Source organism: Eumetopias jubatus, unplaced genomic scaffold (genome assembly GCF_037043125.1).
Source record: "Eumetopias jubatus isolate StellerSeaLion01/CBP00866 unplaced genomic scaffold, mEumJub1_p1.0 scaffold_9, whole genome shotgun sequence".
Taxonomy (NCBI): Eukaryota; Metazoa; Chordata; class Mammalia; order Carnivora; family Otariidae; genus Eumetopias; species Eumetopias jubatus.
Window position 1 is genome coordinate 27,522,573 of NW_028274815.1, and position 27,946 is coordinate 27,550,518.

Below are 27,946 nucleotides of genomic sequence, written 5' to 3' on the forward strand. Positions count from 1 at the left end.
TTCGGCTCAGGTCAGGTCATGATCCCAGGGTCCTGGGATCGAGCCCCGCATCGGGCTCCCTGCTCAGCACAGAGTCTGCTTCTCCCTCTGCCCCTCACCCCGCTCGTGCTAACTCGCTCTCACTTTCTCTCTTAAATAAAAATAAATAAAATCTTTAAAAAAAATAAGAGATTTTATTTATTTGACACAGAGAGCATAAGCAGGGGGAGGGAGAAGCAGGTTCCCCGCAGAACAGGGAGCGTAAACTTGATTGACAGCCTAATTGCAATGCTGCTTTGATTTGTATTTCTAAATGCATCCTTTAATAGCTGCACTTTTAGGTCAACTGAATAAAATGAGCAGAATTATTAGTAGGCTGTCAATTTATTCACAAGTGTTGCGGGAAATTTTATAAAATGTTCTACAGGGCTCATGACAGATTTTAATAACAACTTAAAATGCCCTTATGTTTCCCAGAGAATTCTGTGTATAAGAGATTGGAGCCCCTCCCAAGGGGAATGAAGTGGGGGTCATCTGCTCCATCCATGTGGGCAAGGCACATTTCTGTCTTCTGCACGCTTGAAAAGCTAGTTGAGTCGAGGGCTGTGGCAGGTTTTATCTGATTTCACACACAAGGAAATGATTTAAAACCGCTTCATAAACTGCTGTAGAAATCAGCATTTCTGCTTTTTCCTGGACACTTATTCTAGGTTGGAATTTGTCATCAGCTATTAATGCTAACTGAGAGTCCAGACTGAATTATGCCAAAGACAGAATGATCTACGAAGGAGCCAGAATCAAGTGTGAAAGGGATCTTTTATGTTCTCGTTGCTGTTCTATGTTTCGAGAGTAATGTATACATCCATTTTGTTTGTCGTTTTGCTTGTTTTCTTTGCCATAGGAGGAAAGAAAGTGTAGTAGCTTTTCTGATACAATTCTGTGGACTTCTGTTTTAGGAAGACTTGCTATATGGCATATTAATCTAGTTTTCACAGTCAACCTGACCCTGCCAAAATAAATACATAGGAAACTATTGTGAAAATATCTCATTAAACTTTTCTAATAATACAGTTTACCTACCAACTGCAAAACAAAGGTAGGTGTTGACGTTAAAGTGTTATCCTGACTGGCAAATGTTTTCCCTTTGTCCCTGTAGTTTCTTTGTGTCTAAGAATCTGGAAACAGCAGTATTCCAATGAAAATATTTCATTGGAATTAATCTAAGTAATTGCGATGTCAGTAGTCAGCTTTTTATTTGATACAGCATAAAATAAAAACTATTAATAAGTTCTAACTGAATCACAGGCAGTAATTTGAACTCTACAACATGTGGTAGGGAAGAGGTTAGACTATTTTACAAGCCTAGTTTCAAAATATCGGTTGTTTTTCAAAAGCACACTCTTCTGCATAGACTACAAATCTGATGGGATTAAATCATTTTTGTAGTATTATCTGAAAGTGGGTGGATTTTGTTCTCATTGTTTGTATTCTGTCATTATCACTTTGTCTTTTCTCACAGAGGGTTAAACTGAGTCTGTTGGAAAATATATTCCTCTAGAACACACATGAGCCAGACTAGAACCCAGCCTTGAAATTCTACCCTGAGGCTTAGCTGGTACTCATTATTTCAGTCAAAGCCCTATTTTGTAGCAATTGAAGTAGACTTTCAGTAACGAAAGGTTATTTTACAGACTTTGGGTTATTGCAGTGTTTTTCTGGTTATCTTATGCTGCCTTGTTCTATTCAGAAAAGACTGGGGCATGGTTGATTCAAATAACTACCTAAGAGTTAAATATTTTGTGTGGCCCCCACATCTCTGGTCAAATGTTGGGGAAAGTTTTCATTGATTTAAGTAGGTGTTATAGCTCATATAGAACAGCTCTATGTTTGGCAAGAAAGCAGATATGGAAACTCTTGTCACGGCCAAATGTACAAGAATAAAGTAATTGGTTAACGTAAAAGGAAATGATTTTGACAGATTTACACTCTTGGGGTGTGTTAGAAATCCATCAAAATTCAGGAGTCCAGCGCATTTTTATCTTGCAGTGGAAGAATCCACCGCTGAAAGTGAAAGGCCGCTTTGTGTAAGTGAAATGTTGCTGGCACAGCCCGCCTCCCTTTTTACTGGTGTGCCCTGTGCTCTGTTGTGATACTCATCTGATGGGTGCTGGAGGTCCTCTTTTTACTTTCTCCACTCTGTTTAGACTTAGATGAAGATCAACCCAAGGAAGAAAAGAAAGAATGCTACTATAATCTCAATGACGCCAGTCTCTGTGATAATGTGCTGGCCCCCAACGTCACCAAACAGGAATGCTGCTGCACCTCTGGGGCCGGGTGGGGAGACAACTGTGAGATCTTCCCTTGCCCTGTCGTGGGGACTGGTAAGGACCTGCTGAGTGGCGTGTTCATACCTGGATCTGGTCCTTGGGTGTCCAGGGCCTTGGAATGTTCTCGTTTTGGTCTCTGCATTTAAGCCTTGTAACGATGGCGTTGCCTGGGACCTGCCGTCGCGGAATCGAGATGAGATTACCTTACAGTAGGTTTCACCCAGGGCTGGAACCCTCCCTGTCATCCCACCTCCAAATGACACCTTGAACTTAACTTCAGTCCATCACAGAATACACTGTTACCCTGAGGTTCCATGTGATATTTTGGCAGAAAGGTGATTCAGTTTTGTTCCGTTTTTAAAAAACCAGGCTCTTCTGCTAAAACTGACACCGCATTTATCTGTAAATAGAGCTTGCATATTTAGGCTAAGATCTTGCTTGAATGGAATCTTACTAAACCTTTAAAATGCTAGAAACCACAGTCATGGAGAAGTAAGTCATCACATCAGTTAAAATGTAGGTAAATGAAAAGTGCATGAACTTGGAGAGTTTTTTAAAATTACAAGTAAACTTATAAAGTCATTAGTTTATTTGCACCTACTCCGTAATTTTGGAGATTGTACTGAATTTATTTGCCCAAATTAGATGACAAGATTTGCCTTAAAGTTACTGAGTCTGAGAAAGAAAAACTGAATTTTAAACACAAATTAATGGAGGATGTTCTTTTTTTTCTTCTTTTAACTCCTTTTTTTTTTTTTTTTTCTGTCTCTCCTGAATTCAGCTGAATTCACCGAAATGTGTCCTAGAGGGAAAGGTTTCGTCCCCACTGGAGAATCCTCTTATGAGATGGGTGGTGAGAACTATAAAGGTCAGAATCAAACTGAAATGAATTTGTAGCACATGTGCGTATCATCATTCAAGTGAAAGCACAGCTTGGGTTCAACAGAATTAGAGTTCTTCTCATCGTGGAAACTGATTAGAAAGCCCTTAATTCTTTTCTTGGACGGCCACTACCGACTCTGGGCAGAGCTCTATCTTGGGATTTAGAGCACGTAGGACTGTTTGGCCTTGGGATGTCATGTTAACCTCCTGAGTTTCCGTTGCTTCCTGTCTGAGATAGAAATAACGTCTCTGAGATTTATCGTGAAAATTAAATGAGATAACATACTAAAAATACTTAACCCAAAATTCTGTACCTAGGAGGTACTTTTTATAAATTTATTCTTTTATTCCAGATGTACGTTAGAAATAATATAAGACCATATAATTTTGACTCTCATTATGTTAGTCTGTGTAGTCATGAACAAAACTAAGCTTCTTGCCCTTTTTAGAACTCATCCTGCTATGGCTAAGATACTTTTACCAATGGCTACGGATTCTTCATAAGAAAAAGAAAAGGAGAAAATTAAAGTAGATGTGTTTTATATATTTAATTCTATCAGTCTATATTTCTGGAATAAATGCACAGCCTTTTTGGCAGAATTTAAACCACATGTATGAATATTTCCTTGTTAACCACTCACTTTTGACATTTCCTTGATAGAGATATTATGACCTCTTAAATACAATGTGGGGTTTTTTTTTTTCCCCTTTATAGCTTAATATTGAAAAACTGCTAAGTGGCTGGACTACAGACTAAACATTTTTATTATCCATCTGTTGTTGAGAACTAGTGTTCTAATGATAGTAGCTGCATAGGAAATTCCATATGTATTTTTAAAATATATTTATGATTTAGTCCAATATAAATAAAAAGAAGACTTGGTTTGCAATATGTGTTTAACGGTTTTCAAGTTCACAAATATCCTACTTTGTTTTTGCAGGGATATAGTTAAATCTCACTTTATATTATGGAACAGAGCCCTGATTTTACCATAAAGTTACCCTCTCTCATATAAAAATAAGTTCCTCCTCACCCTGTCTTAGCAGTGCTGTAAACGGTTGGAATATTAGTTGCAGATCCAAACAGCTATATATTATGGACCTGACTTTGCCATTTTCCAGCTGTGTAACTTTGAGTGATTCATCTATGGAGCCTACAGTTTTTTTTAATGACATGACATTTGCTCTAAAATGTTAGAACTGATGATAATATTAATAGCAATGAAAGCAAGGGATAACAGTTTTTGAGAGTCTATGGAGTCTTCTACATGGATTTTCTCATTTAATTGTTTCAGTCCTATCAGGCAGATGTTGCTATTGTCCCCAACTTACCACTAAGTAAACTGAGGTCTGCAGATGGTGAACACTATAAATTCTGTGGAGGAATGGGTCTGCCAATACCCTTAGCAACTTTTGCTTTTATTAGCTGGTCATTATCACCAAGAAAGAAGCCTCATCGGGTTCCATCAAACTCTTCTTGGGAGTGTTCTTTATCTCAACTAGTTAATGGGCCAAAATACACACTTATAGAAAGGCACTTTTCTTAAAAGGTATATTTTTATGAAGATATTGTTGGTTGCATTGTAAAACCCATAGAGTATTTCATCAAATGGGAGGTAGCAACGCAGAAACCATATTTACAAAAAGACCTTATCCACTAATGTTTTGGACATTGTTCCCAAGATATCACAGACTCTCTTCCTGTATCTATGAGTTAGGCCTAACTTGAAGAATTTTCTCTGTTGTTGTATCTGAAGATTCTTTGGACTGTGAATATTATAATATCTAACTTGAAGCCCCATATTGGTTAGACTCTTCTTTTTACCTGAAAGACCAAAGCTAACTGTTCTCTTTCTCCATTTCCGCCCCCATAGATGCGGACGAATGTGTGCTCTTCGGGCAAGAAATTTGCAAAAATGGCTTCTGTCTGAACACTCAGCCTGGTTACGAATGCTACTGTAAGCAGGGGACATACTATGATCCCGTCAAACTGCAGTGCTTTGGTAGGTATTAAGAGGCTACACTGTGCTGTGAAAATATACAGATGGAAAAAAATAAGTAATGCTGTGTAGTAAAAACAATTCCCTTGCATCTAAGTCACGTGTCGAAAAGATCTTTAAATGTTTTATGGATTTTTTTCTTGAGCAAGATTTAAGAAAATAAAAAACCTCCATACTCCTATTTGAACACATTTCAAGCAAAGAGGTAATATTCAATGTGGAATTATAATTCAGGTCACTGGTTTAACTGAAGTGTTCTTTTAGTCTGGAGAGCCTCCTGTTTCATCACTCATACCATGCAAGTGAAAGTCATTTTTAAATACTGACCCAGACTTTAAGGCTTAAGCAGAAAACCATATATATACACTAGGCAGAAAACCATAGCAAAAGGAAATAATTTTAAAACGATCATAAAGAGGCATTTTATCTTAAATTTTGAAGCATATCCTGTTCCTAAATGTTTTCTTTCTTTCTTTACTGTCAGCAGCAGCAGGGCACCATTATTTTTCCGATCAATACAATTTAATATTTTTAAAGTCAGAGCTGTTCTCTCTTGGATGATGATGTATAGTTAATTAACATGTGGCAGCCCCTGGAATCTGGACAAAATTTAGCAGTGTGTAAAGTTTGGGAAGTGTATGAAGTACAACTGATGGCTGATTCTCTTTAATAATTTTTTTCTCTTAAGATATGGATGAATGTCAGGACCCTAATAGTTGTATTGATGGCCAGTGCGTTAATACAGAAGGCTCTTATAACTGCTTCTGTACCCATCCAATGGTTCTGGATGCTTCAGAGAAAAGATGTATACGACCAACTGAATCACATGGTACGTTTGCATGTGAGATGCAAGTCTGTGTCCAAATAAATGGCAAGGTTTTCCTTTTGACTGAAATGTGAACTACTGGGAAAGAGAAAAGCAGACTCCTCAGGTATTTTGGAGTCATTAAAATGAAATGCTAAAAATAATAAAACAGAATAATTGTAAGAGAAATAATTAACTGCATATCATCGGCATATAGGAGAGTCAATACCCTGCACGTACTTATTTAACGGATAACAGAGTATGGGTTGGCTGAGCAGATAGCAGAGCTGTTCTCCACTTGAGGGTTGGCCCCATTTCACCCTCAAAGGCAACTGAGGAAGGTGTGAGTTCAGAGAAGGGTAATCAGGTTTGTTTGACTGGGCTGGAGAACACAGATGAGGCTGGGCGGAAGAGACAGTGGAATCCAACAAGGCGGTGGACACCCCTGGTGTCCATTTATTGGAATCCCTGTTCATCCCCAATGAGATGATGTGCTACTTAAAATTGGCATAATTGATCTATCTATCATCACTGTCAGGAACTACCTTGGATGATGTCAGTTGAAAGGCAGGAAGTTTGGAGTTGAGTACTCGCACAGGAAGTGTCACTAGTTCAGGGCTTTGGCGGATGAACTGGGTGAGAAAGCATGAATCTGCAAAGTGTTATGTAGAAAGAAATGGTAGGATTTGACAGAAGAGTGAATGTAAAAAGGGAAAGATTGGAAAATCGGAAGTGCTTTAGGATTACGGAGTATAAAAGGAAGACAGTGTGGTGCTTTCTATAATGATGGGAAGCTGCAGAGGGAGGGATTTAATTGGAACATGATGGGCAGGTTGAAATTCAGCTGATGGGTGGGAGATGACAGAAGTTTGATCCATGGAAAGACCAGGCTGGCTTCAGACTTGTACTTGGAAGTCACTCTTAGAAGCAGAGATGGAAACTTTGAGACTCACTGGCTTCCAGCACACTGTCTATGAAATAAGAATAACAGCGTGATTGTCATGGAACCACGTTTCCCCTTTCAGAACAAATAGAAGAAACTGATGTCTACCAAGATCTGTGCTGGGAACATCTGAGTGAGGAGTATGTGTGTAGCCGGCCCCTCGTGGGCAAGCAGACGACTTACACGGAGTGTTGCTGTTTGTATGGAGAGGCCTGGGGTATGCAGTGTGCCCTCTGCCCCATGAAGGATTCAGGTGAGCCCTGATCTGGTTGCTTCCACTGGAGTCCATCTCCCTCCCTTGGAGCCAGACAGTCCTTTCACTTCTATATCTTCATCTTCACTCCCGATTCCTTACTTGGATCAGAGGTGTTGTGTGGTATGTGTGCTCCAGTCCCGACCCTGTCGTGAATTTTTGAAACCCTCATTCTGTTTTACCTAAGAATGACAGATGACCCAAAGAAACATCATGCGACTTAGCGACTGGTGGCATAGATCTTTGGAATTCATATTTCACGTTACTTCCTTTTTTCCTACAGTCTTTCTCATTTCCAACAGTGTGTACTTAGAGCAAAAAGTATTAGAGACTGGAGAAAATCTTTGTAGGTCAAAGTCCCGGTTTTTATGTCAGCCTCTTGGTGAGATGGATCCAAAAGGGGTTAGAACAATAAAGGAAGAGAGTAGGAAGTAAGTGAAAGTGTCTTTGAACAAATGTCCTTTCATTTCAAGGGTTAGATCTGAGGATAAACCTTTGGTCAAGTGGAAAATGCAGCAGCTAGGCTCCGGGTTTATCTCCTTTCCTTGTGTTCGAGGAGGACCCGGGAGGTGCTGACTCTGGGCTGTTCAGTGACTGCAAGCCTTTGAGCTCACTGCTTACTGCTTCTCTTCTTACCTCTACAGCCACTTACTGCTCTTTAAAGGAAAGTCCTTGAACGTGTTCAAGGGTAGGGCGCCTGGGTGGCTCAGATGGTTAAGTGTCTGCCTTCGGCTCAGGTCATGATCCCAGAGTCCTGGGATCGAGTCCAGCATCAGGCTCCCTGCTCAGCAGAGAGCCTGCTTCTCCCTCTGCCTCTCTCTCTCTGTCTCTTATGAATAAATAAATAAAATCTTAAAAAAAAAAAAGAAAGTGTTCAAGGGTATATCATTTTGTCTTTGGCTATGAAATTGGTTTGTTAAAGCTAGAAAGATACGGTGTGGTGTATAAAGTGAAGGAGTTTATAATGAAAAAATTCTCAGAGTGGTCAAGACGGGAAGAATTTCTCAAAAAGAGGAAATGCCTTAATTTTCAGTTCATTAGAATGCAACTTTCAAGCTGTTTTGTAGCTTTTCAAATTGTCAGTAACTTAAAACCAATGTAGCATAAAAAAGAAAATGATTTGAAATGCCATAAAAGAAAAAGGACTTGCAAAGGACAAAGAGCAAATACATAAAGAAATAGATGGTGATGATAGTAGCCCGGGACTTGAAAGACAATGGGTTCTGGAGCCAGGCAGGCTGGGTCGGGAATCCCGAACTGCCCATTGAGAAAAATAACCTCACCCAGCATAGCTCATTTGTAAAACGGAGGCGTTTGTGTCTGTCTTGTTGGGTTGTTGAGGACGGGGAGGCTGCAGGTAGAGCAGGAACACAGGGAGGGGTATAATTGTTAGCATTACTGTGGCATCTGTTCCCGGAGGCAGATGCCACACTGGAGGAGAGTGAAATCCCTAGGAAGTGAGCACACGGGGGCTTGAGACAGCTCACAGTGCTCTGATACCTCAGATCATTTTACTTAGCCAGTGGTTTTGTTGTTTAAATTTTTTCAAAAATAACATTATACCCCTTCTGAAGAATTAATCCAAGATATTCTGTCCCTCCACACCTACCACATCGCAACTGAACTCCTCTCCTCCTTGATATTCAGTCTTAACAGCTGGGTTTGTTTTTTTTTTTTTTTAATCATCCAGACCTTTTTCCTACACGTTAATTATTGTTATATAGCTCTATTTATATTTGTATTTTTTAAAGATTGATTTGAGAGAGAGAAAGAGAGCGAGCAGGGAGAGGGGCAGAGGGAGAGAATCTTCAAGCAGACTGCCCGCTGAGCAGGGCTCGAAGAGGTGGGGCTAGAGCTGTCACCACCCATGAGACCAGGACCCTGAGATCATGACCTGAGACAAAACCACGAGTTGGATGCTTAATCAGCTGAGCCACTCAGGCCCCCGTATGTTTAAGAGCATATTTAAAACTGAATTCGAGGGCGCCTGGGTGGCTCAGTTGGTTAAGCGACTGCCTTCGGCTCAGGTCATGATGATCGAGTCCCGCATCGGGGCTCCCTGCTCAGCAGGGAGTCTGCTTCTCCCTCTGACCCTCTTCCCTCTCGTGCTCTCTGTCTCTCATTCTCTCTCTCTCAAATAAATAGATAAAATCTTTAAAAAATAAAAAAAGAAAACTGAATTCCGTATCATCCGTAAGACACGCTTTGTTTTTTGTGTTTTACTCTTCAGCATCTCTGAAATTGGGGGTGTCTTACAATTGACAGCATCGAACATTTTCACATTTTAATGTCTGTTATATCAGAATGCTTGTTACAATCTATGGTATCTTAGACTTGATGAAAGATGGTACCTTTTAAATGGCTGTACTAACTGCTTTATGGATGTGTCAGGTTTTCTTTGAAGTCACCTCCAGCCCTGGACATTTGGGTTGTTTGTCCCTCCCACCCCTTGCCTCAATCTCGATTTTCCTATTATAAACCCGGCTGCAGGGAAACTTCATGCTTGTATTTTAGATATATCTGCAGGAGAAAATTCCTACAAGTGAAAGTGCTGGGTCAGGAAGTATGTACACTTACTATATTACTCTGAACATATTGTGCAAATTTGCACTCACCTTGGCAGCATTTGAAATGACTCTTTGATCAGACCCGTCTACCACTGGATATTTGCAGTCTTGAAAAGTGTTTTTATCAGATGGCCGAGAAGAGTATCTTACATGTGTCTCCCTTATTTCTGGGGAATTAGAGCATCTTTTCCGTGTTTATAGGTGATATGCATTTCTTTGTCAGTGAATTGTTTATCATATCCTTTGCCCATTTTTTTTTTGTTGGACTTGGTGTCTTTTTCTTATTAATTTGTAGGAGCTTTGTGCATATTCCGTTCACAACCCCAACATTTGAGTTATGGTGTGTATGTGTATATATATGTCTTTATGGAAACTCCTTTGTGGAGATTCTGCACATATTCTGTCCTGATCCTATGATATTAAGTATTTACTGCATAAAATCTGACGAGCCAGTGCCTTTGAAAATCAAATTTAATTGACATAGCTTTTGGAAGAATAGTCAAGTATGTTGCTGTTAGAAATTAATTTTGGAATATTGCATCAGTTATTCTTAACTGAGACTTAACACATTTTAAAATGTGAATTTGAACAGATACGTGTGAACAAACACATACTGTATAATATTTTTAGGAGGGTATGGGGTATCAGGAAAAGAATGGTCCCCATTGCCAAATTTAAAAAAATAATTAGCATTGCTAATCATAATAGCATTATATAATTATAATGATTAGCATTGCCACACTGTTTTAGTTTATATATGCACAGTACAGTACTTGGCACACTCCAGAAAGAATCTCTAGCATATAGTCCACCAAATCCTCAAAGTCATTGGTTTTCAATCTTTTATTTTTTAAACATTGGTAATCTTTTGTCCACTGAATTGCTATTTTAACCTCCAGTATATAAATTCATTAACCTCAAAGATGCTGGAGGAACTGGCTGGGAGAACAGCTACTTAGGCTCTTGAGGTATCTGTGAAGGACCCCAGGGTTCAAAAGAACACATATTGAAAACCGTTGTTCTAAATGGTTTAGTCGGAGGATAGGAGTAAGTTAAGCAGCCCAGAAGGAGTATTTCTGTTACACCCCTAAGATTATGGGCCTAGAACTACACTCTGGACCCACAGAGAAGGTCCACAGCAAAGTTAAACGGGTTTCCCAGTGGTCCTCGGACCAGCCTTCATTGCCTGGATTAGCACCTGACGTTCTGGTTGTACCCACGCCAGACCATCTCCCACTGAGCGTTTCTGCTGACATAGAGTCACTAAGGGGGGCCTGAGCACAGAGGTCGGCACAGGGGCTCTGGAAGCAGGTCACCTGCGTTTGACTCCTGCTTGGGCAACTTCTTATCTATGCAGCCTCGTTTGTCACTCCATGCCTCGGTTTCCTCATGTGAACATAATTTCCCCTGCCTCAGGGCTGTTTTAAGAATTGACTAAGTGAATACACGAACACCTAGAGTAGTCTTTGACACATGCGGAAGATATTAGCAGCTGGTGCTACTTACTGCTAAATGACTCGGGCCAAATGCATTTTCAAATGTAACTGAAGTCGGAGGATCTTAAAAAATATACAGTTACCTAATAGCATCTGAACATGAATTAAGGATAGACAAATGCAGAAGTAATTGTTCTCGAAGAAGACTTGCTTTTCCGAGACAGCTGCTTCATAAATATCAGTGGGCATGCCAATTACCTGTACCTGGAGATTTTATCAAAAAACGGATTCTGGTTTCTAGGTGCAAAGGGCTGGGCAGGACTCGGTGTCCCTAGCCGGTCTCAAGATGATGCGGATGCTGCTGGTCCTCAGACCATGCTCTCAAGATGTTCTAAAGACATCTAGGAGCATCCACCTTGATTTTGTTAAAAACCAACTTTAAAGCTGTTACTCATCTTTCAAAGAGGAAACAAAATGTGTGGTTTTTCAAATGCATTTCCTCATCATTTCTGTCATTGAATCTTTTAAATATGCTGTTCTATGCATATCTTGAGAGTTGAAAAGGACCACATTGTCTGTTTGTTAGTATAAGCACTGGAGTAATCCCAGCCTCTCAGGCACTGAACCGTCCAGTTTCCCTAGGAGCTCAGCGCTGCTTTGGGGAACAATTAGTTACTGATGGAAACAGTGCTGGAGGAATTTGAGGAATAAATCGCAGCGCTTGTCATCAGCCTTGAGCATTAAAGTGCAGTGTAAAGTAAAGCTTTGGCTCTGGAGCAGGCTTTCACACTTCTGGTCCAATAGGTCATGGGCACTAATTCTTGCTAAGGCAGCAGCTACGTCCGAGGATACTGGTAGTTGGAGGGGGTAAGAGCGGCTTGTTCAGTAGTGTTCTCTGAAGTTAGATGGCATCTTGAGGATTGGTACCACATGCCCGGGGAAAGGAGTGGCGGGGGACGGATTGTGTCCGGGCAGCTGTACACGAGGAGAGTTGCATAGTCATATAATTCAGTACATTTCCTGGGACTGCTTAGGTTCCCATCTTCATCCTCTGCTAGAGTCATGGAGGCCAGACACCAGGCATGACAGAGGTTCCCGATGGTTGAGGGGAACCTGCAGGTGGGACAGTGCAGTTTGTGGAAGGCATCCTGCACCGACAGCCTTCGCATCCTCAACCTCTGGGGGCCGCTCTTCCCTTATTCCCTCTCCTGTCTCTTCTCCTTCCCCCCTTATACCTTTGAATGCTGCCTGCTTTTAAAATGTTTGAGGAGAGGGGGGCCTGAACTGCTTTGGGAGGACCCGCAAGTTTGAGCTCTTTATCATGGTATATCATTCCAGACTCTGGGAGAAAAAAAGCTGTTTGGAAAAACCAAGTCAGGGAAAACAAACCGTTTTGTCCATATCATAAACAAGACTGGGAGAAACTCCAGGTTTAGAGCTAGGGGATAAGGGTTAGCCAGGTGAGAGGTGGTATCTCATCATCTGTGCACTGGTGGGAATAATAACAATATATATTTTATGAATTAAGGGACTAAAGCAAGGCAGTAATTCTTGGTAAACAAAAGTTGGTGACGCCTTGCATTTATCTTAAATGAATTTTTAATATTTTTATTGCTACTCTTAAAAGCATAAAGTTCAATTTTCTGGAAAATGTACCTATGAATTGCAAGATCTATGGGATGCCGTTATCACATGGAAAAAAAAAAACCATTAGCCTGCATGTGAAAGAAAATTAGACACACCTGAATACTGGAATTTAAAATACCCAGGGTTGTGGTGCCTGAGTGGCTCAGTCGGTTATGCGTCTGACTCTTGATTTTAGCTCAGGTCATGATCTCAGGGTCCTGGGATCGAGCCCTGGGGGGGGGAGGGGAAGGAGGGAGGAGGGCCCCCCCCCATGCTCAGCGGGGGGTCTGTTTGAGAATTCTCTTCCTCAGTTCCTCCCCCTGCTCACGGTCCTGTGTTTGCGTGTGCACACGCACGTGCTCTCTCACTCTCAAATGAATAAATCTTAAAAAAAAATAATAGCAATCAACAAAATACCCAGGGTTCCCAGTGTCTGTAGCTATCTTTTTGAAATAGACTTCTGTGAATTATTAAAATAATTAGACATATTGTAAGTAAATTGAACATAAAGACTTAAAAGTCTTGATCTAAAACTTTGAAGCAATTTGATGGGACACTTTGTGTGTTGGGAGAGTGCCGCCTATTGGTGGTATGATGTACTGCACTACATGTGTTAGACCCCCTGAAGTACTCTTAATGAAAGTCAGGTGTAGCAAGGTGAGAGTAGTTAAAAAAATAAAAATAAAAAACCTCTAAAGATACTAGTGCCGCAAAAGAAATGGGAAAATGTTAAAACAATTTTTGTAAGGCACTAATATTGATCAACATGCAGCGGAATTGTCCAGTTTTGCGGAGAGAACACTTGAAAGATTCTAGATTCTTTGGGGGCAGAAATTCTAGTTCTGGGGATACAGATCATGCTTGTACTTGAGTGCCAGGGGGAAAAATGTAATCTTTACAGCATAAGAAAAATTTGAAATCTACTCTGTCATTAGGGAATTTGTAAACTATTATATGCAAGTTGTAATTAGGAGTAAGAACTATGGTTGGGAAAAGCAATCTTGAATTATTTATAGCTTACCTCAGTTCACTTTTAGTTAAATTACTTACATATTCCTTCCTTTGTTTCATTATTTACTGCACACCTTCTCAGCACTAGCCAACAAATTTTGCAGCAGATGTAAAGTTTGCATTTATATGATGTGTAAATTTTAGTTCTGTAAAACTAACATAATATACAATTATGTTACTAAATTAGAACTGCTTTTTCCTAAATGATGTCTCATGTTAATGTGCATGTGATACCCTCATTAATAAATTCTCCATTTGCTGCAACACCACATTTTTAATACTTCCTAAGAGCTAACCTACCCCCAGTTTTTTCATATGGTTTTGCAAAAGAGAAAGACTTTGGAATCTGTTTCTGAACAATTGAGCTAGTGATTTCTTCCATATCCATGCACAGCTCTTACATATGCCCAAATATCTCCATGTAAGAAGTTTCATAATACCCTTGGAGGTGTGAAGGAAGACAGGGATTTGAGTCATGGACTGAACTTGAAAAAATATTGTAACTGGGCAGTGGTTGCAAAAGTCCTTTCAGCAGTCATGGTTTAAAGCCTTTTCCAAGAAACATGTTTCCAAAGAATGTTAATAATAACTTTGGAACATCCTCCATGTGAGGCACAGTGAGTGGTCACTGCCTTCGGCTTAGGCAGCCCAGGGATCTCGTTCTGTTTCTGGCACTGCTTCTGTCGATTCTACTGGACAAGTTACTTTAGTTTCCTTTATCCAAAGTTGCGAACTCTTGTGAGGGGATATGGTAATTAATACTCTCTGAGAGTATGAAAGCATGTATCATTTTTTATCAGAGATCCTGAATATTATGATTAAAGGAAGTGTAGCTGTTAATAAATTATAGTGGAGCATTAAAATGGCACTGGAAAGATATATAAGGCCTCCTAAATTCTGGCTACTATGCCTGCACACATAATGTATGCCGTAGATACACAGCGTGGTAAGTGGTCCAGTTCTTGGGGACGTAATTCTTGGTATCCGTGGAACTAGATTGAATTGGATACCTTATGGCATGGCAAGTAAGCAATTTATGTTGTTTCTTATGGAAAAGATTTATTTACTTCCTCTTACTCCTCCCAGAAAGGAGCAAAAATGCTTTTCTTACTATAAAAGGACTGTTGCAAAATAAAATATAGTAGCAAATTATGTACATACAGCTTTGTGATGTAATCATTATGTTAGTTTCCTTGTCAAATGGCAGTAGCAACAATAGGTCCTTTGAGGGTTAAGTGTGATAAATGTATGGGAGATGCTTGGATTACAGTAACTGCTTTGTAGGTGTTAGCAAATCAAATCCCATTCCAGGAAATGAGTTGAGCTAATGATTATTCCCCACCACTACCTTGTTATTCGGTGCTAGAAGTCTTCTTTGAAAGGAGGCAAGAATTAAAGACAATGAAGAATTGGAAGAGTGTCTGGGGACTAACAGCTGTCAAACAACTCTGTGGACCCCAAGAAAAGCTGCTCCTTCCATGCCCCTCCAGGCTCCAAAGCTACGAGTATGTAAGCTAAGGGAGGCTTTATGGCTGGAAAGGACCATTTAGTGCCGGCTTTTAAAAGAACATTCAGCATACTGGCTTTTAAATGAACATTCAGCATATTCAATTTATCAATTTTTTTAATAAAAGAAGCAAAATAGTATGTTTGCAAATAGTTAAGTGTATAAATGTTAAAACCTAGATTTTCCTGGGAATTTAAGTTCAACTTATACATTTTGCCCTGCTCCTTACAAGTCCAGTATTTTTATAATAAAATAAGATCAAGTTTTATTTTGTGACGGATCTTTAAATATATCAAGGATGAAATAAAACTTTACTTGAGAGTGACTTCTATATCGAAATTGTGTTAATTAAATCTCTTTAACACTTTGGTCTCCATTTATAAATTTTATCTATTTGATTTTCTCTCCAGCACTTTATATACCTGAAAGGGCAGCCCACAATCCTAATAAGCATTTTCTTCTTAAGTGCTTGAGCAGCTCTTATAAATCTAATAAATCAAACTTAAAATGACAAATTGAATTTTCTAATAAATTTAAATTCTGTTTACCAACCTAATCAAATTCTCTTAATTCTCATTCAACACAAATCCTAATCTAAAGTCAGCTTTATTTCAAATAAAAATCACAAGGTTTTTTCTGTCTGATTCTCTGTTACAGGGTTCTCCTAAACATTATAAACATACAAAATAACAAAAACCTCATTCTAAAACCTTAACAGAAAAGTATAACTACTCTAGACTTAATGTACATCATCACTAGAGGAATTTCCACCTCAGGCCAGCTGAGGTGACTGGGTGGAAATATTCACGACTGTGATTGTCCATTATTAGAGAATTAAGACCAGCGCGTGGGATGTGTATACTCACGTGTGAGTCTGAGCATCCATGCATGATCTGCTGAGCACATTTTATTACTTCCATGTGAGCATGGGACCACAAGTGTTTTTCATGTATTGTTTTTATAATCAATATCCTCCAGTACAGGGACTCTCAAGGGAATAATAGGGCCGATAAAATTAATAAAAGTTTTTCTCCATCTACACACAACTCCCCATAAGAATCAGATACCTGCTCCTAAAGGGATGTGCTCACCCTCTGGGGAGATTCCCTACCACACTGGCGGCTAAGACTGATGATAAACTTCCCTTGTGCCTGTAACGTAGGCTGGGGTGTTAGGGTTCTCCAGAAAAACACACCCAATAAAAGAGATAGGGATTGATTGATTCATTGATTCATTGATTCATTCATTATAAGGAATTTGTTCTCGTAATTATAGAAGCTGGTAAATTCAAAATCTGCAGGGTGGGCTGTGGGACGCTCGAGGGGAGCCCAGGTTCCAGGTCAAAGGCCTTCAGGCTGGAAGAGTCCAAGGCAGTGGGCTGTGGGCTGTGGGCTGGAGAATTTTCGCTCACTCAGAAGAAGGTCATTCTCTGTTCTTTTCAGCAATTCAGTGCCTCGGTTATTCAGGACTGAGTGAGACCTGACCACATGACGGAGGGCAATTTGCTCTACTCAGATCCACCAGTTTAAATGTTAATCTCATCCAAAAACACCCTCACGGAAACGCCCAAAACAACGTTTGACCAACTACATCAGGGCACCTCATGGCCTAGCCAAGTTGGCACATGAAATCGGCGATCACAAGCGGGATTGAGAAAAATTTTTAAATATTTTTAAATATTAAATATTTGCATTTTGTGGGCCTTCTGCGCTGCCCACTGAAATCACACTTAAGGAGGGACCTTAGTTTTCAGTTCTTTCCCTTCCCCGGGTACATGCTGGAGGAGGGCAGGGAGGAGGTGGGATACTCAGCCGGGCAGGACCCCCCAGTCAGGGCCTCCTTCCCCAGGCCGCGCAGGCGATACAGGACTTGAGAGAGGGACGAAGTCAGCAGGGGTGAGTGACAGGGAAGCCTGCTACAAAAAGGAGGGTCAGCACGTCAGAGGAAGCATACTAGAAATGAAGCTAAAAAGTGCCCTTGCCTTTGGCAGGTGCATCAGACAAAGGGAAAGCACCAGACCGGTCAGCCACAAGGGGGTTAGGATCATATTTTGTAGTCACTGATTAAAAACATCTTTACGAAAAGAGGAAACCTGGTGTGCTTTCAGAGTAAGGACAGTTAAAAAGGAAAAAACAACAGTGAAAACCCAACCCTAGTAGAGGGGAGAACGGACTCCATTTCCTGCTCTACTGCTGGAGACAGCACTCTGGAGGCATGTCCTGGAACCAGATACGGTTCCCAATCCCATTTCCCTGGGCTGGGGAGCCAGCGAGTGTCTGGAAGGGCAGCTGCAGGGACCTTGCTAAACTGCAAACTGGAGTGTTAACTCTTCTGAGAACCGGTAGAAACTCTTTGTCTCAAGGGCTCCAGAACAATGAGAGAACGGTTAAATGCGAGCAGAATTTGACGACGGGATTGCCAGTTGGGGTCCCGAGCACTTCCGAAACTTTAGTTTGTGTACAGCTTGGACTTCGGGGCGTCCGTTGTATTCAGTGCTTATTTTCTTAAAATCTGTGCTGCCTTGAAGGGCTAAGAAGGTATTTGGCCCCATGCTTATATAAAATATTCCGAACAGAGAGTAAATTTGATTGTGATTATGATCTCACTGATGTCCTGTTAGAATCTTTCTCATTTGGAGCCAAAGTAGAACAATTAAGACATACATGTAAAATGAGCGATCTGATGACAAAAAGCAACACTTTTACTTTGAATGAACAAGCTTGTAATTTATCTCCAAAATACAATGTTTAACAGTTTAAACTTTCTCCCTTGAAATCAGAGATAACAAATAGGTGCTCAGTTTCTATAAACACCTTTTTCAGGGTTATTTTTTATTAGGTGATTTGCTCTTTGTGGAAATTTTACTTTCACATATTTTAAATACACTTTGCTGCTGTGATTTTTTTTTTTTCCTCTTCAGTGATAAGAGGAGTTGAAATGTCCTCTGAGGTAAATGAACCGTGATGAATGGGGCTGTGACAAAACCATGGCACGTAATTATTGAAAGCCGCATCTTACGTTTGAGGTTTTGCATTCAAATAATATTGTCCTTATTCTGATCTTTTCTTAATTAAACTTAGGAGACAGCTGTGGTTAGAACAAAGCTGCTGGCCACCTGTGCCTTTAAATGCTGACCTCATGGCTGGAATGGGCAAGCCTGGCAGAGGGGAGGCCAGGGGAAGCTTATCTGGTCTCCCTTCATGCAACACACTGATTGTGCCTGTGATGTTTGGGAGAAAAGCATCTAGAAAGTGCTTAGAAAGCGATCACGTTCTTGTCTTTGTGCTGACACAGATCTGCAAGGAGTAGAAACTAAGGAGGGCAATGTTTTTGCTTCATATCAATAGCCAGTATCTTAAGAAAGAAGTGGATTTCAAAAGATTAGCTCACTTGGGAGCTTAGGACAGAGCATGCCTTCTTTATGTTTCCTTCTAAGACTCAAGTCTCAGTGGCAAGCAGAGCTGTTGTGAACAGTTGTGCTGGTTGTGCACTGCTCAACCCTAGAAGATACCATTCACATGGTCATCTGTGAGCACCTACAAAGTGTAGCTGAAGAAATCACTGCCAGGAGAAAGAGCTACTAAGACTATATCTGATTCTGAATAGATCCAGAGGAGAAGGGAAAAGAGTTATTTCAGATTAAGATAAATAGCAATATATAGAAAAATCATAAAACTGAGTCAGGGATCTGAAAAAGCTCAGTTTTGCTTTGTAATAAGTGAATGGAATAATACCATGTTTAGTGTTATTTTAATATTATATAAATTACCTAGAACTTGCTCTTCAAATAGTAACAGATTTAGCAGTATATCTTTATCTCATAACCTTGAGATCTCTACTTCAGAATATTAAGCTAGTTTTTTTAAAGACTTTATTTATTTATTTGACAGAGAGAGAGGCAGAGAGCAGGACAGCGCAAGCAGGGGGCGCAGCAGAGGGAGAGTGAGAAGCAGGCTCCCCGCTGAGCAGGGAGCCCGTTGCGGGGCTCAATCCCAGGACCCTGGGATCATGACCTGAGCCAAAGGCAGACGCTTAACCAAATCCACCCAGGTGTCCCTCAAGCTAGTTTTGAACAAATATTAATATAACTTTCTTTGCTTCAAAACTTAAATGAGCAAGGTTAAAATAATATACTTTGAAACCCAATTACCTTTACCCTTATATTTTAATTTGTTTTTAGTAAAAGAAAATACTATATTTTAAGAATTTATCCTCACTTGGTCGTTGGAATATCATTAAATTTTTCTGGACCTCCGTTTCCTCAGCAGAAAAGTGAATGAGAGACTAACCTTACAGGTTACACTGACTGCTTACAGTGTGTTAAATTCCACGATTGTCCATCATTCTGAAAACATCCAGGTGAGTTCGGCTGAACGCAATAGCGGCATCTAGTGGTGATTACCTCCTATCACGACCACAAATTTCCATGACAAATTGTCTTCCCTAGATTCTGCAGCCTAATAGTAAAAATTTTCTATTCAGGATCATAGAACACGTAAACTAGAAAGGGCCTCAGAGATCAACTAGTTTCCTCATTTTACCAGTTAAAAATAGAAAGGTTAGATGAACTCCAGACAATATATAAAAAAATGTTCTCCTGTATTATTTTTATCTTGACTTTCTTTTGAGGTGAAATTCATATAACATAAAATTAAGCATTTGCAGTTTCCTTTTTATTTTAAGTAGACTCCACACCCAATGTAGAGCCCAAAATGGGGCTCGAACTCACGACCCTGAGATCAAGACCTGAGCTGCTACGAGGAGTTGGACGCTTAGCCGACTGAGCCGCCCAGGCACCCCGTAAAATTATGCATTTTCAAGTGAACAGTTCAGTGGCATTTAGTACATCCACCGTGTTGTACAGCCTCCCCCTTATTCTTACGCGCACACTTAGCTCCTATTTTAAAGTAATTCTTACTTGGTTAATGCAAAAAGAGAGAAACCAGTGTATGCCTGATACATGATACTTAGTGATTTTTGCTCTTTGTTGACTTCTTGGATTGTCACTTCAGAGTGATATTTAAAGAGCAGGAAAGAAGAAACAATGGTGTTGGTGTCTTACATTTAGAAAATATGCAGCAGATCAGTTGAGAAAACTAACATGTTGAACTTTCCTCTTGTTTGCCTGTTTATTCTACTGTTCCGTCTTCTATTATCAAACATTAGAGGTTACCTCATTCCCATTTCCTCTGTGATTGCCTGAATGTAAGACTTGAGTGCTGTATTTCCAAAGCCCTGGATGTTTAGAAATGGGGAAGACTCTTCATGCCATCCTTAAGAAATTCATAAGTGATCAATCATTATTTTAGGGTTTTCGTGTGTGGCATGATTTAATACCAATACAAGTGTATACATTTTGGATCCAGGTTTTAGAAAGCAGAGGGAGCCTCCGCTTTTTGGCATTCATACCCAACAAATCTGTCTCTCCAGGAGAGTCTGGCTAAATAAACAGCAATCTGTTGGAAACGCAGGGAGTGACTGAACTTGGAAGGGCAGCGTTAGGTGACGGCTGGGGTGGGGGAGCTCGGTTGGTCTGTGGCCCATGAGTTTCCTTAGAGCATTAACATTTACGGGAGTCCCGTAATAAACCCTGCCAAGACTTTAGACTTCATTACCTCCCTGTCCTCGACAAGTACAATTTAATTGAACATTAAGCAATTTGATCTCTTTCACCTAATAAATCGAGCAAATTCAATAAACATAAATCCTGCTAATGATGGAGCTGACCCTGGTGGGGCTGAGCTCATCAGCATTCATGGTTATTACTCTCCCTGGAATTTAGTCACAAATGCTTATTGCTGAACTACCTACTTACCTGGGGCTTACGGTCTAGGGAGTGTATTGAATAATTTTCTTTGCAGGGTTTCCAAAGGGCAGCTGCGGAAGAGAACCTGGTTTTGCAGATAGACCACTTTCGGTTTGACTCTCTCAACTAAACTAGGACAAGTTATACGATATCAGAAACAAAAGGAGTTAATTGTGATGGCTTCATAGGGTGTTCTGAGATTTAAATGAAAAATGTACGCAAAAGCCCACAGCACCTGAAGCATGGGAACTTAATCGTCCATGTGAGCTCACTTTCTTTTTTGTCCACTGTTCCTGAAAAAGGGATCTAGAGTAGCCAGCATTTACATGGTACTTTTTTTGTTTCACTAAAGCTTTCTTACCCACTCTGTACGCCTGTGACTCTGAGTTACCTTCCTTCTCCTCTTCACCGACTTGGCCTCTGTCCTATAGATGCTCACCTCCAAGGTGAGCCTTCCCCCAGCTCTTCCTGGATGGCTGTCGTCCTGACCTTCTCTGTGGTCCCAGTCAACTGTTGCACATGTCACCGTGTATGCACCTGTGTTCACAGCGTCATTATGACCTTCCTCTCTTCCAGATCCCACCCTGCCCATAATTATTCTCTGTGTCTGGTGGAACGAGTGAGAATAAGTCAGTCACGGAATGAAACAATGGCTTGCCTTTAATAGCGCAAAGGCAGGTACCCTAATCCTGTTGAGCAGATGAAGCTCAAAAAAATGGGTCCAGTCCAAGGAACTAGAAAAGTGACAGAGCAGCACTAGGACCCAAGACCTTTGACTCCGGGTCCTTTTTCTTTTTAGTATACCCTGTTTTCTCTCACAGCTCAGCAAGTTTTAATATCTGGGAAGCAGGGTTACAGCCTCTTCCCCGGGCTCTGCGGCAAAAAGCTTTTTTTCTGAGCAGAGCGTAAGTAGAGAGAGACCCACCCCACCCAGGGTGTGGCGTGGCCAGTAGAAGGCTCGCACACGGTCCTTTATCATCGGTGCCGGATGGCATTTTCTCTCCGTGGTGACTGTGTTTCTGATCTCAGAGCTTTTGCCAACCGCAGTCACAAACGCCTGTTGATTTTGCTGGCTCAGCATGCGCCGGCGGAAATACTCATTTCATCCTCCCTGTCCTCTCCGTTCATTTCCTGCTTGTGCATTTGTGTTTTCCAAACACCACCGTCGATCAGCGATATGTATGGAAGGCTCTAAGAAAAACACCCAGTCTAGCAATTTGAGCAAAATGTGTCCCGTTTTACTTCATGTGGAAGAATCGGTCCTTGGTTCTTCTCTATTTGAAAATATTGCCCTTCAAACTTCAGAGCCCCGAGTTTTTAGCTGTGATTGTGTGGACAGTGAAATGCAGCCTCTTCTTCGTTTCTCAAAGCAGCTGACTTTAATCTGTCTCAGGACTAAAACTTCACTTCCCCGTCTCCTCACATGTCAGAGTCACACTGTGACATGTGACTGTCCAGACCAGCCCTGCAGATGGGTCTGTCATCAGGAAGGGAGATTTCCTGCCAGGATATAGTAATGTGCTTCCCATTGCTGCTGACAGCAGAGGCCCCAGACCCAGCGGCTCCAGGGGGTAATTTTTAAACTCCTTTTTTTTTTTTTCAATTTAAAATTAAAATCAAAGCAGCACCATCTGTCATAGGAATCTGCCATGCCAGGGAAAGGAGTGTGATCAATGGCCTGGATCTTGTTTAGACCACGTCGTGACGGTGTCCCACACCACCCCATGTGTGTCTTTCATAGCTTTGATCAAGAGCTTAGCATTTGTCCTTGGGGAGGTGGAGAATGCATTGAGGGGGGGAGGCTTTGAGGTGTGAATATTTCCAGTTTCTGTTCATTTCACATTCGTATTGGGCTAGATCCTGGATGAACACATTGTATGGTGGCTCAGAAATGGTATTTGCCTCATAAAGTATAAGCTTTGCTAAGCAACACTGTTCCTTTGCATCGATGCCCAGGCAACGAGGCATTTAATCGTTGTTGATGTGTTTAAGTGAAGGGTGTTTTAGAGAAGGGACAGTATGTGTTCATCCCCACACGTTGAGCTAGGTGAAATGGAGAGCTGAGAGAGTCCCATGTGCTCTCATGGGAAGTCATGGAAATAGTTCAGGGATCTGCTTTTCCTGGGTTCTGTCCCCTCCGCCCACCACAGTTCACTGTGTCCCCAAGCTGGAGTGTAGCCAGGTCCCAGCCCTATGGATAACCAAGGCCATGCACCTCCTAGCTAGAATGGGCTCTGGCTATGCCTTGGGGCACACAGCAGGTGTTAGAAATGTGCCCGTGCCCAGTTCCTGAAGAGGATGCCTTGCTGAAGACTCAGAAAATTCTGTGATACTCCACTTGCTCCCCTGGAAGGGGATGAGAAGCCCGTCTACTCGAGACCTCTCGAAAGGTTTAAAGTAAGGCATATACTAAGAGTTGTTGGATGTCAGTCTCCCTTCTTCTTTGAATGCTGTTGATTTGGTGCTCTCACTGCCTGACCGAGTAATTCAGTATGTCAAGGCAGTAAATGATTTGGTCCCTTGTTGTTTGACATGAGGTCCATGAAGACATCTTCCTGTGTTAACTGAGCGAGAGTTTCCCTCCATGTATTTAAAAATTCCAAGTCATCTTGAAAGAATATTTAAAAACATCTAGAGTGTGCTTTATTGCTCTTAATTCGCTACGCACTTCTTTTAACTTTTGCTAACACTGAAACTTATTCTTTTCCTGTCTTTGAAAATCCTTCTTTATTTGCACATGTTCAGTAGGGACTTAGCGATTTTTACCTCAGATAAATTGGAACCTTCATTTTCTTGGTGATTCAAAATTTATGAACAGTTCTATAACACTATCCCATTTTCATACATCAGTAACACAGAGGTAGACAAATGAGAATTGTTACCCCCACGTGACAGATATGGAAACTGAGGCCTGCCCCACATTGCTAAACTGGAAAGTAAGTGGACCAACCAGGACTTGAGCCCCAGCTTCTGCCTCTGGCAGAGCCCATGTTCCTCCCCTTCCCCGACGCTCACTTCACGCTTGACCCTGGCCAAGAATGAGAGTAGATGTGCACTTTGGGAGGGGCAGCGTGGATGGATTAGGGTAGGCCCGTCCATGCTCCCAGAAAATAACCCAGAATGCACGTCCTGGTGATGATGGGAATATAGCACATCTCAAATATGAAAGAGTGTACATTTAATGCAGAAATCCTGTTCTGATAACTGACCAAGACTGTTTTGAAATTTGGACTGTTTAATGTGCAAGAGAAAGTAAAGCAGCAAAGGACAGTAAGTTCTAGAATCCCAAAAATGCATAACTGAGGAAGAAAGGGCAGGAAAAGAGGATTTGGTGGGTCCCACCGCTCCCCCTCCATCCTCTGCTCCCCTTTACCAGCCTGGGTCCAGTTAGAAGCCTGCCTTAGGAACCGCTTGGTAGTCCCCAAACACAGCTTCCAGCTTGCTTTCTTGATGCCTTCGGGCAAGCTCTTTAAAATAAATCCCAAATACATTTTGTGGCAAAGTAAACCCTACTTGTCTTCTTAAGTTCAGGTCAGGTGCCGTTTGTTCCAGAAAGCTTTTCCTCCTCTTCAGTCTCCTATTTGGGCCCCTCCTTTTGCAGTGTTAGATGATGAGAGCTTGGAGGGGAGGCACCAGCTCATTTCACGGTGGAGGAGCGCTGGTCTAGGGGAAGACCCAGGCCTACGGGCCAGGCTGCCCCGGACGGCCCTATGTCATTGGACAGCTCGGGACCCTCAACTGTCTCAGCAAGGCCTCCCGCCAGGCAGACGTCAGATAGGACCGTGCTCAGCCACCTCTGGATTTAGTCTTACAAAATAAGAGCATGAGTTTATTTTTAATATCTGGATCACAGCCGTTGCTTGGATATAAAATACCGAACAGTCTCCCTTTCGGATGTACAATGAACATATAGAATAAAGTCAGGAGAGGAAATGAGCTCAGCTCTTGAAACTTGTAAACATTTCAGCAATCTTGCTCTCACAGGGAAATCCTTAATTCTTTTTCAAACTTGAAGCAGGACTGACAACCATTTCTATTCTCTCTGCTTTCAGTTGTGTATGAATTTGGGGGTGGGGAGGAGTCGAGGATCTTTTTCCAGGTTCAGCTATTTTCCTGATGAAATTAGTATTTCTTCTGAAATGTGTCGTGCAGAAGTGTTGGGGTATCTGGGGTCCGTATGCTCTTCCTGGAATGCTCCCACACCAGGAGAATTTGAGGAAGGGGCAACCATAATCCTACCTGTCCAGGTTCTTTTCTGGCCTTACGCTTCCTCTGTGCAACTCCAGGAGACAATTGTGTGAGTCTTTGTGCATGCATGTGCGTTCGTGCACGCGCACACACGCACCTTTGCCTCCTTTAAGTGGGGGTGGGGGGTGAGAGCAAGCCTGAGAGTTCAGAGCTCACACTATTGCCCTAGTGCGTTTCTTTAGTTTCATACGTCACAGGAGGAAACAGAAGAGAGGAAAATTCCCCCCAATCTGCGGTCCAGGCAAGTGTGGCTGTTGGCCTTGTGTGACTGTCCTGAGGGTGTCCATCCAGTCCTGGGGCCTCCAGACTGGAATCCCCAGTTCTGGCAGAGCTCCTGAAGTCTGGGGAGCCCCAGGATTTTCGCCATCTGCTAGATAAATCCTTGGGCAGTATATTTCCAGGCAACATGTATCAGAACACAAAGCTACCCCGTCTAAAGCTTTCTTCTCTAGACCTTGCCCCATAACTCTGCTCCGAAACTCAAGCAAGAGCCTAGGACTACGAAATGCCTTGAAAGCTCAGTAACCCCAGAACATCGGGAAAACCAAGATCCCAAGCGCTGGCTGGGTCCTGTGAGGAGACCACAGGAGAGTTTAGAAGAAGGTGGCTGTGGGGCTGACCCAGCTTAGACTAGGAATATGGCCTCTAGAAAGTGGTAACTGCAGAAGCATCTGTGGTGCAGAAGAGGTAAAGGCGAGAATTTCAAAGGAGCTGAGACAGGTAGGAGAGGCAGAATGTTCAGTGTGTGCACTGGACCTTCATTCCTGAGTTCAAATTTGCCAACGCCACACACCAGCTGTCACTTAACCACTGCTTCTGCTTCCTCATCCATAAAATGGAGGTGATAATGGTGTCTCTTCATAGGGTGGTGCGAGTGTTTTAGTGCCTTAATGTGTAGTAAGTGCTTAGAACGGTACCTGGCAGAGAGGAAGCATCCTACGACTGTTAGTACTCCTATTACTCCTACTGTTACTACACTCTTACAATCATCCTCATCGTCACTGAAATACCGTGTTCACCCCGACCAGGCCTTGAGGGTAGAATTAGAATAGTTCTAATACTGGCATCGTTGCTCAGTTGTGTCATTTCGGGATCACCCGAGGTACGTCTTTTCTGTCTCTTCTGAGTGAAAAACGTACCTGTCTGTAAGAATGTGACTCTTCCTTTACGGCGATAACACCTGGTGGTTGCAGATAAAGTCATTCTTCCAGAACGCCTACAGCCCTCTGAATGCTGCCTCATTTTGCCGTTCCTTACTCTCCTGGAACACGTTCTGCCAAATGTTCAGCTGCTGTGTTTGGTCTCGTAGACCAAGTGTAGAATCTTAGTTATGCTATCCAGCATTTCACTGTGTGGGGGTGAATGCAGCTCCCGTAAAGAGTCTGGAGACGAGTCTCGCATCAGTCGTGCACACATGTGGGAGACAGGGCGTGTGGTGGACAGGGCCCTGGCCAGTGCCTGGTGCTCTGAGCTGGGAGGGGGTGTGTCCGGGTGCCAGCAAACAGCCATGACGTCTCACACTCCTTGTCATTTCCTTCTCAGACGACTATGCCCAGCTGTGTAACATCCCCGTCACGGGACGCCGGCGCCCATATGGACGGGATGCCTTGGTCGACTTCAGCGAACAGTATGCTCCAGAAGCTGATCCCTACTTTATTCAGGACCGTAAGCAAAACTTTTCAGTTATGTTGAAGCTAAATTATGGTTAAAGGTTACTCAGTGATTCTCAGAAGGTAGCCCCTGGGAATTTGTCAGAAATGTAAGCTTTGGGGCCCCACTCTAGACCTGCTGAATGGCAACCTGAGGTGAGACCCAATAGTTTCACCAGCCCTCTGCGTAAGGCTTATGCATGCTTGAGTTTGGGAGATATTGGATCAAATTATTGGCATGCTGGTGGGGATGCTGTTATGTTTACTTTCTTTAAAGTAAAAAAAAAAAAGATCTTCTAATATCCATAACAAAATCATTTTTTACTCATTACATTGTGGTCTAATATAAGGGGCAGGGTTTTCTTGAAAGCCTGGTTATAATTGCCATCGTTTTTCACACAAGCAAATGACATGTTAACTGTGCCAAGTTGATCTTTACAGATATTTTAGAGTGGGAGGTCAAAAAAATTGCGCTTCTGGTCAGAAATTGTTAGAATCCACTCGTGGCAGACCTTACTAAGTAAGGAATGATGCATGCCGGCTTCTGCGGGACTTGCAGGCAGAGTTTTTTCTGTGGAAAGTGGAGTGTGCCTATGTGAACCCCGATCCCATTTAGGAAAAAAAAATGTCTGATGGTTAACGGGAGTGTCTTGGATAAGGAAGCCATACAAGCTAAAGGTTTCTCTGGGGGAAGCCACAGCTTCTCAAATTCCAAATGCAGTCTTGGTAAAGAATAGGTTACCTCACTTCTAGAATGGGAATAGGGAAATGCGGATTCTGGGCTGCCTCGTCTGCATCTACCAGAGGGTCCCTCCTTGCAGTGGGCAAAGCCACACCAGATTTTCAAGGCAGGGAATCCCTGCAGACCAGGGAGTTAGAGTTAGGACTTTGGAGACACCGCTCAATT

At 41.9% G+C, this 27,946-nt stretch overlaps 1 protein-coding gene across 4 annotated transcripts in view; it reads left to right on the forward strand.

Moving 5' to 3' along the window:
- Window positions 1-27,946, forward strand: part of LTBP1 (latent transforming growth factor beta binding protein 1) — a 387,949-nt gene that overhangs the window by 354,768 nt on the left and 5,235 nt on the right. For all 4 annotated transcript variants that reach the window (XM_028117233.2, XM_028117231.2, XM_028117230.2 and 1 more), the window contains 6 exons: window positions 2,184-2,360; window positions 3,088-3,174; window positions 5,063-5,191; window positions 5,877-6,017; window positions 7,019-7,189; window positions 26,933-27,055. In XM_028117233.2, the coding sequence (XP_027973034.2) occupies window positions 2,184-2,360; window positions 3,088-3,174; window positions 5,063-5,191; window positions 5,877-6,017; window positions 7,019-7,189; window positions 26,933-27,055 (828 nt within the window). The remainder of the gene's footprint in view (window positions 1-2,183; window positions 2,361-3,087; window positions 3,175-5,062; window positions 5,192-5,876; window positions 6,018-7,018; window positions 7,190-26,932; window positions 27,056-27,946) is intronic.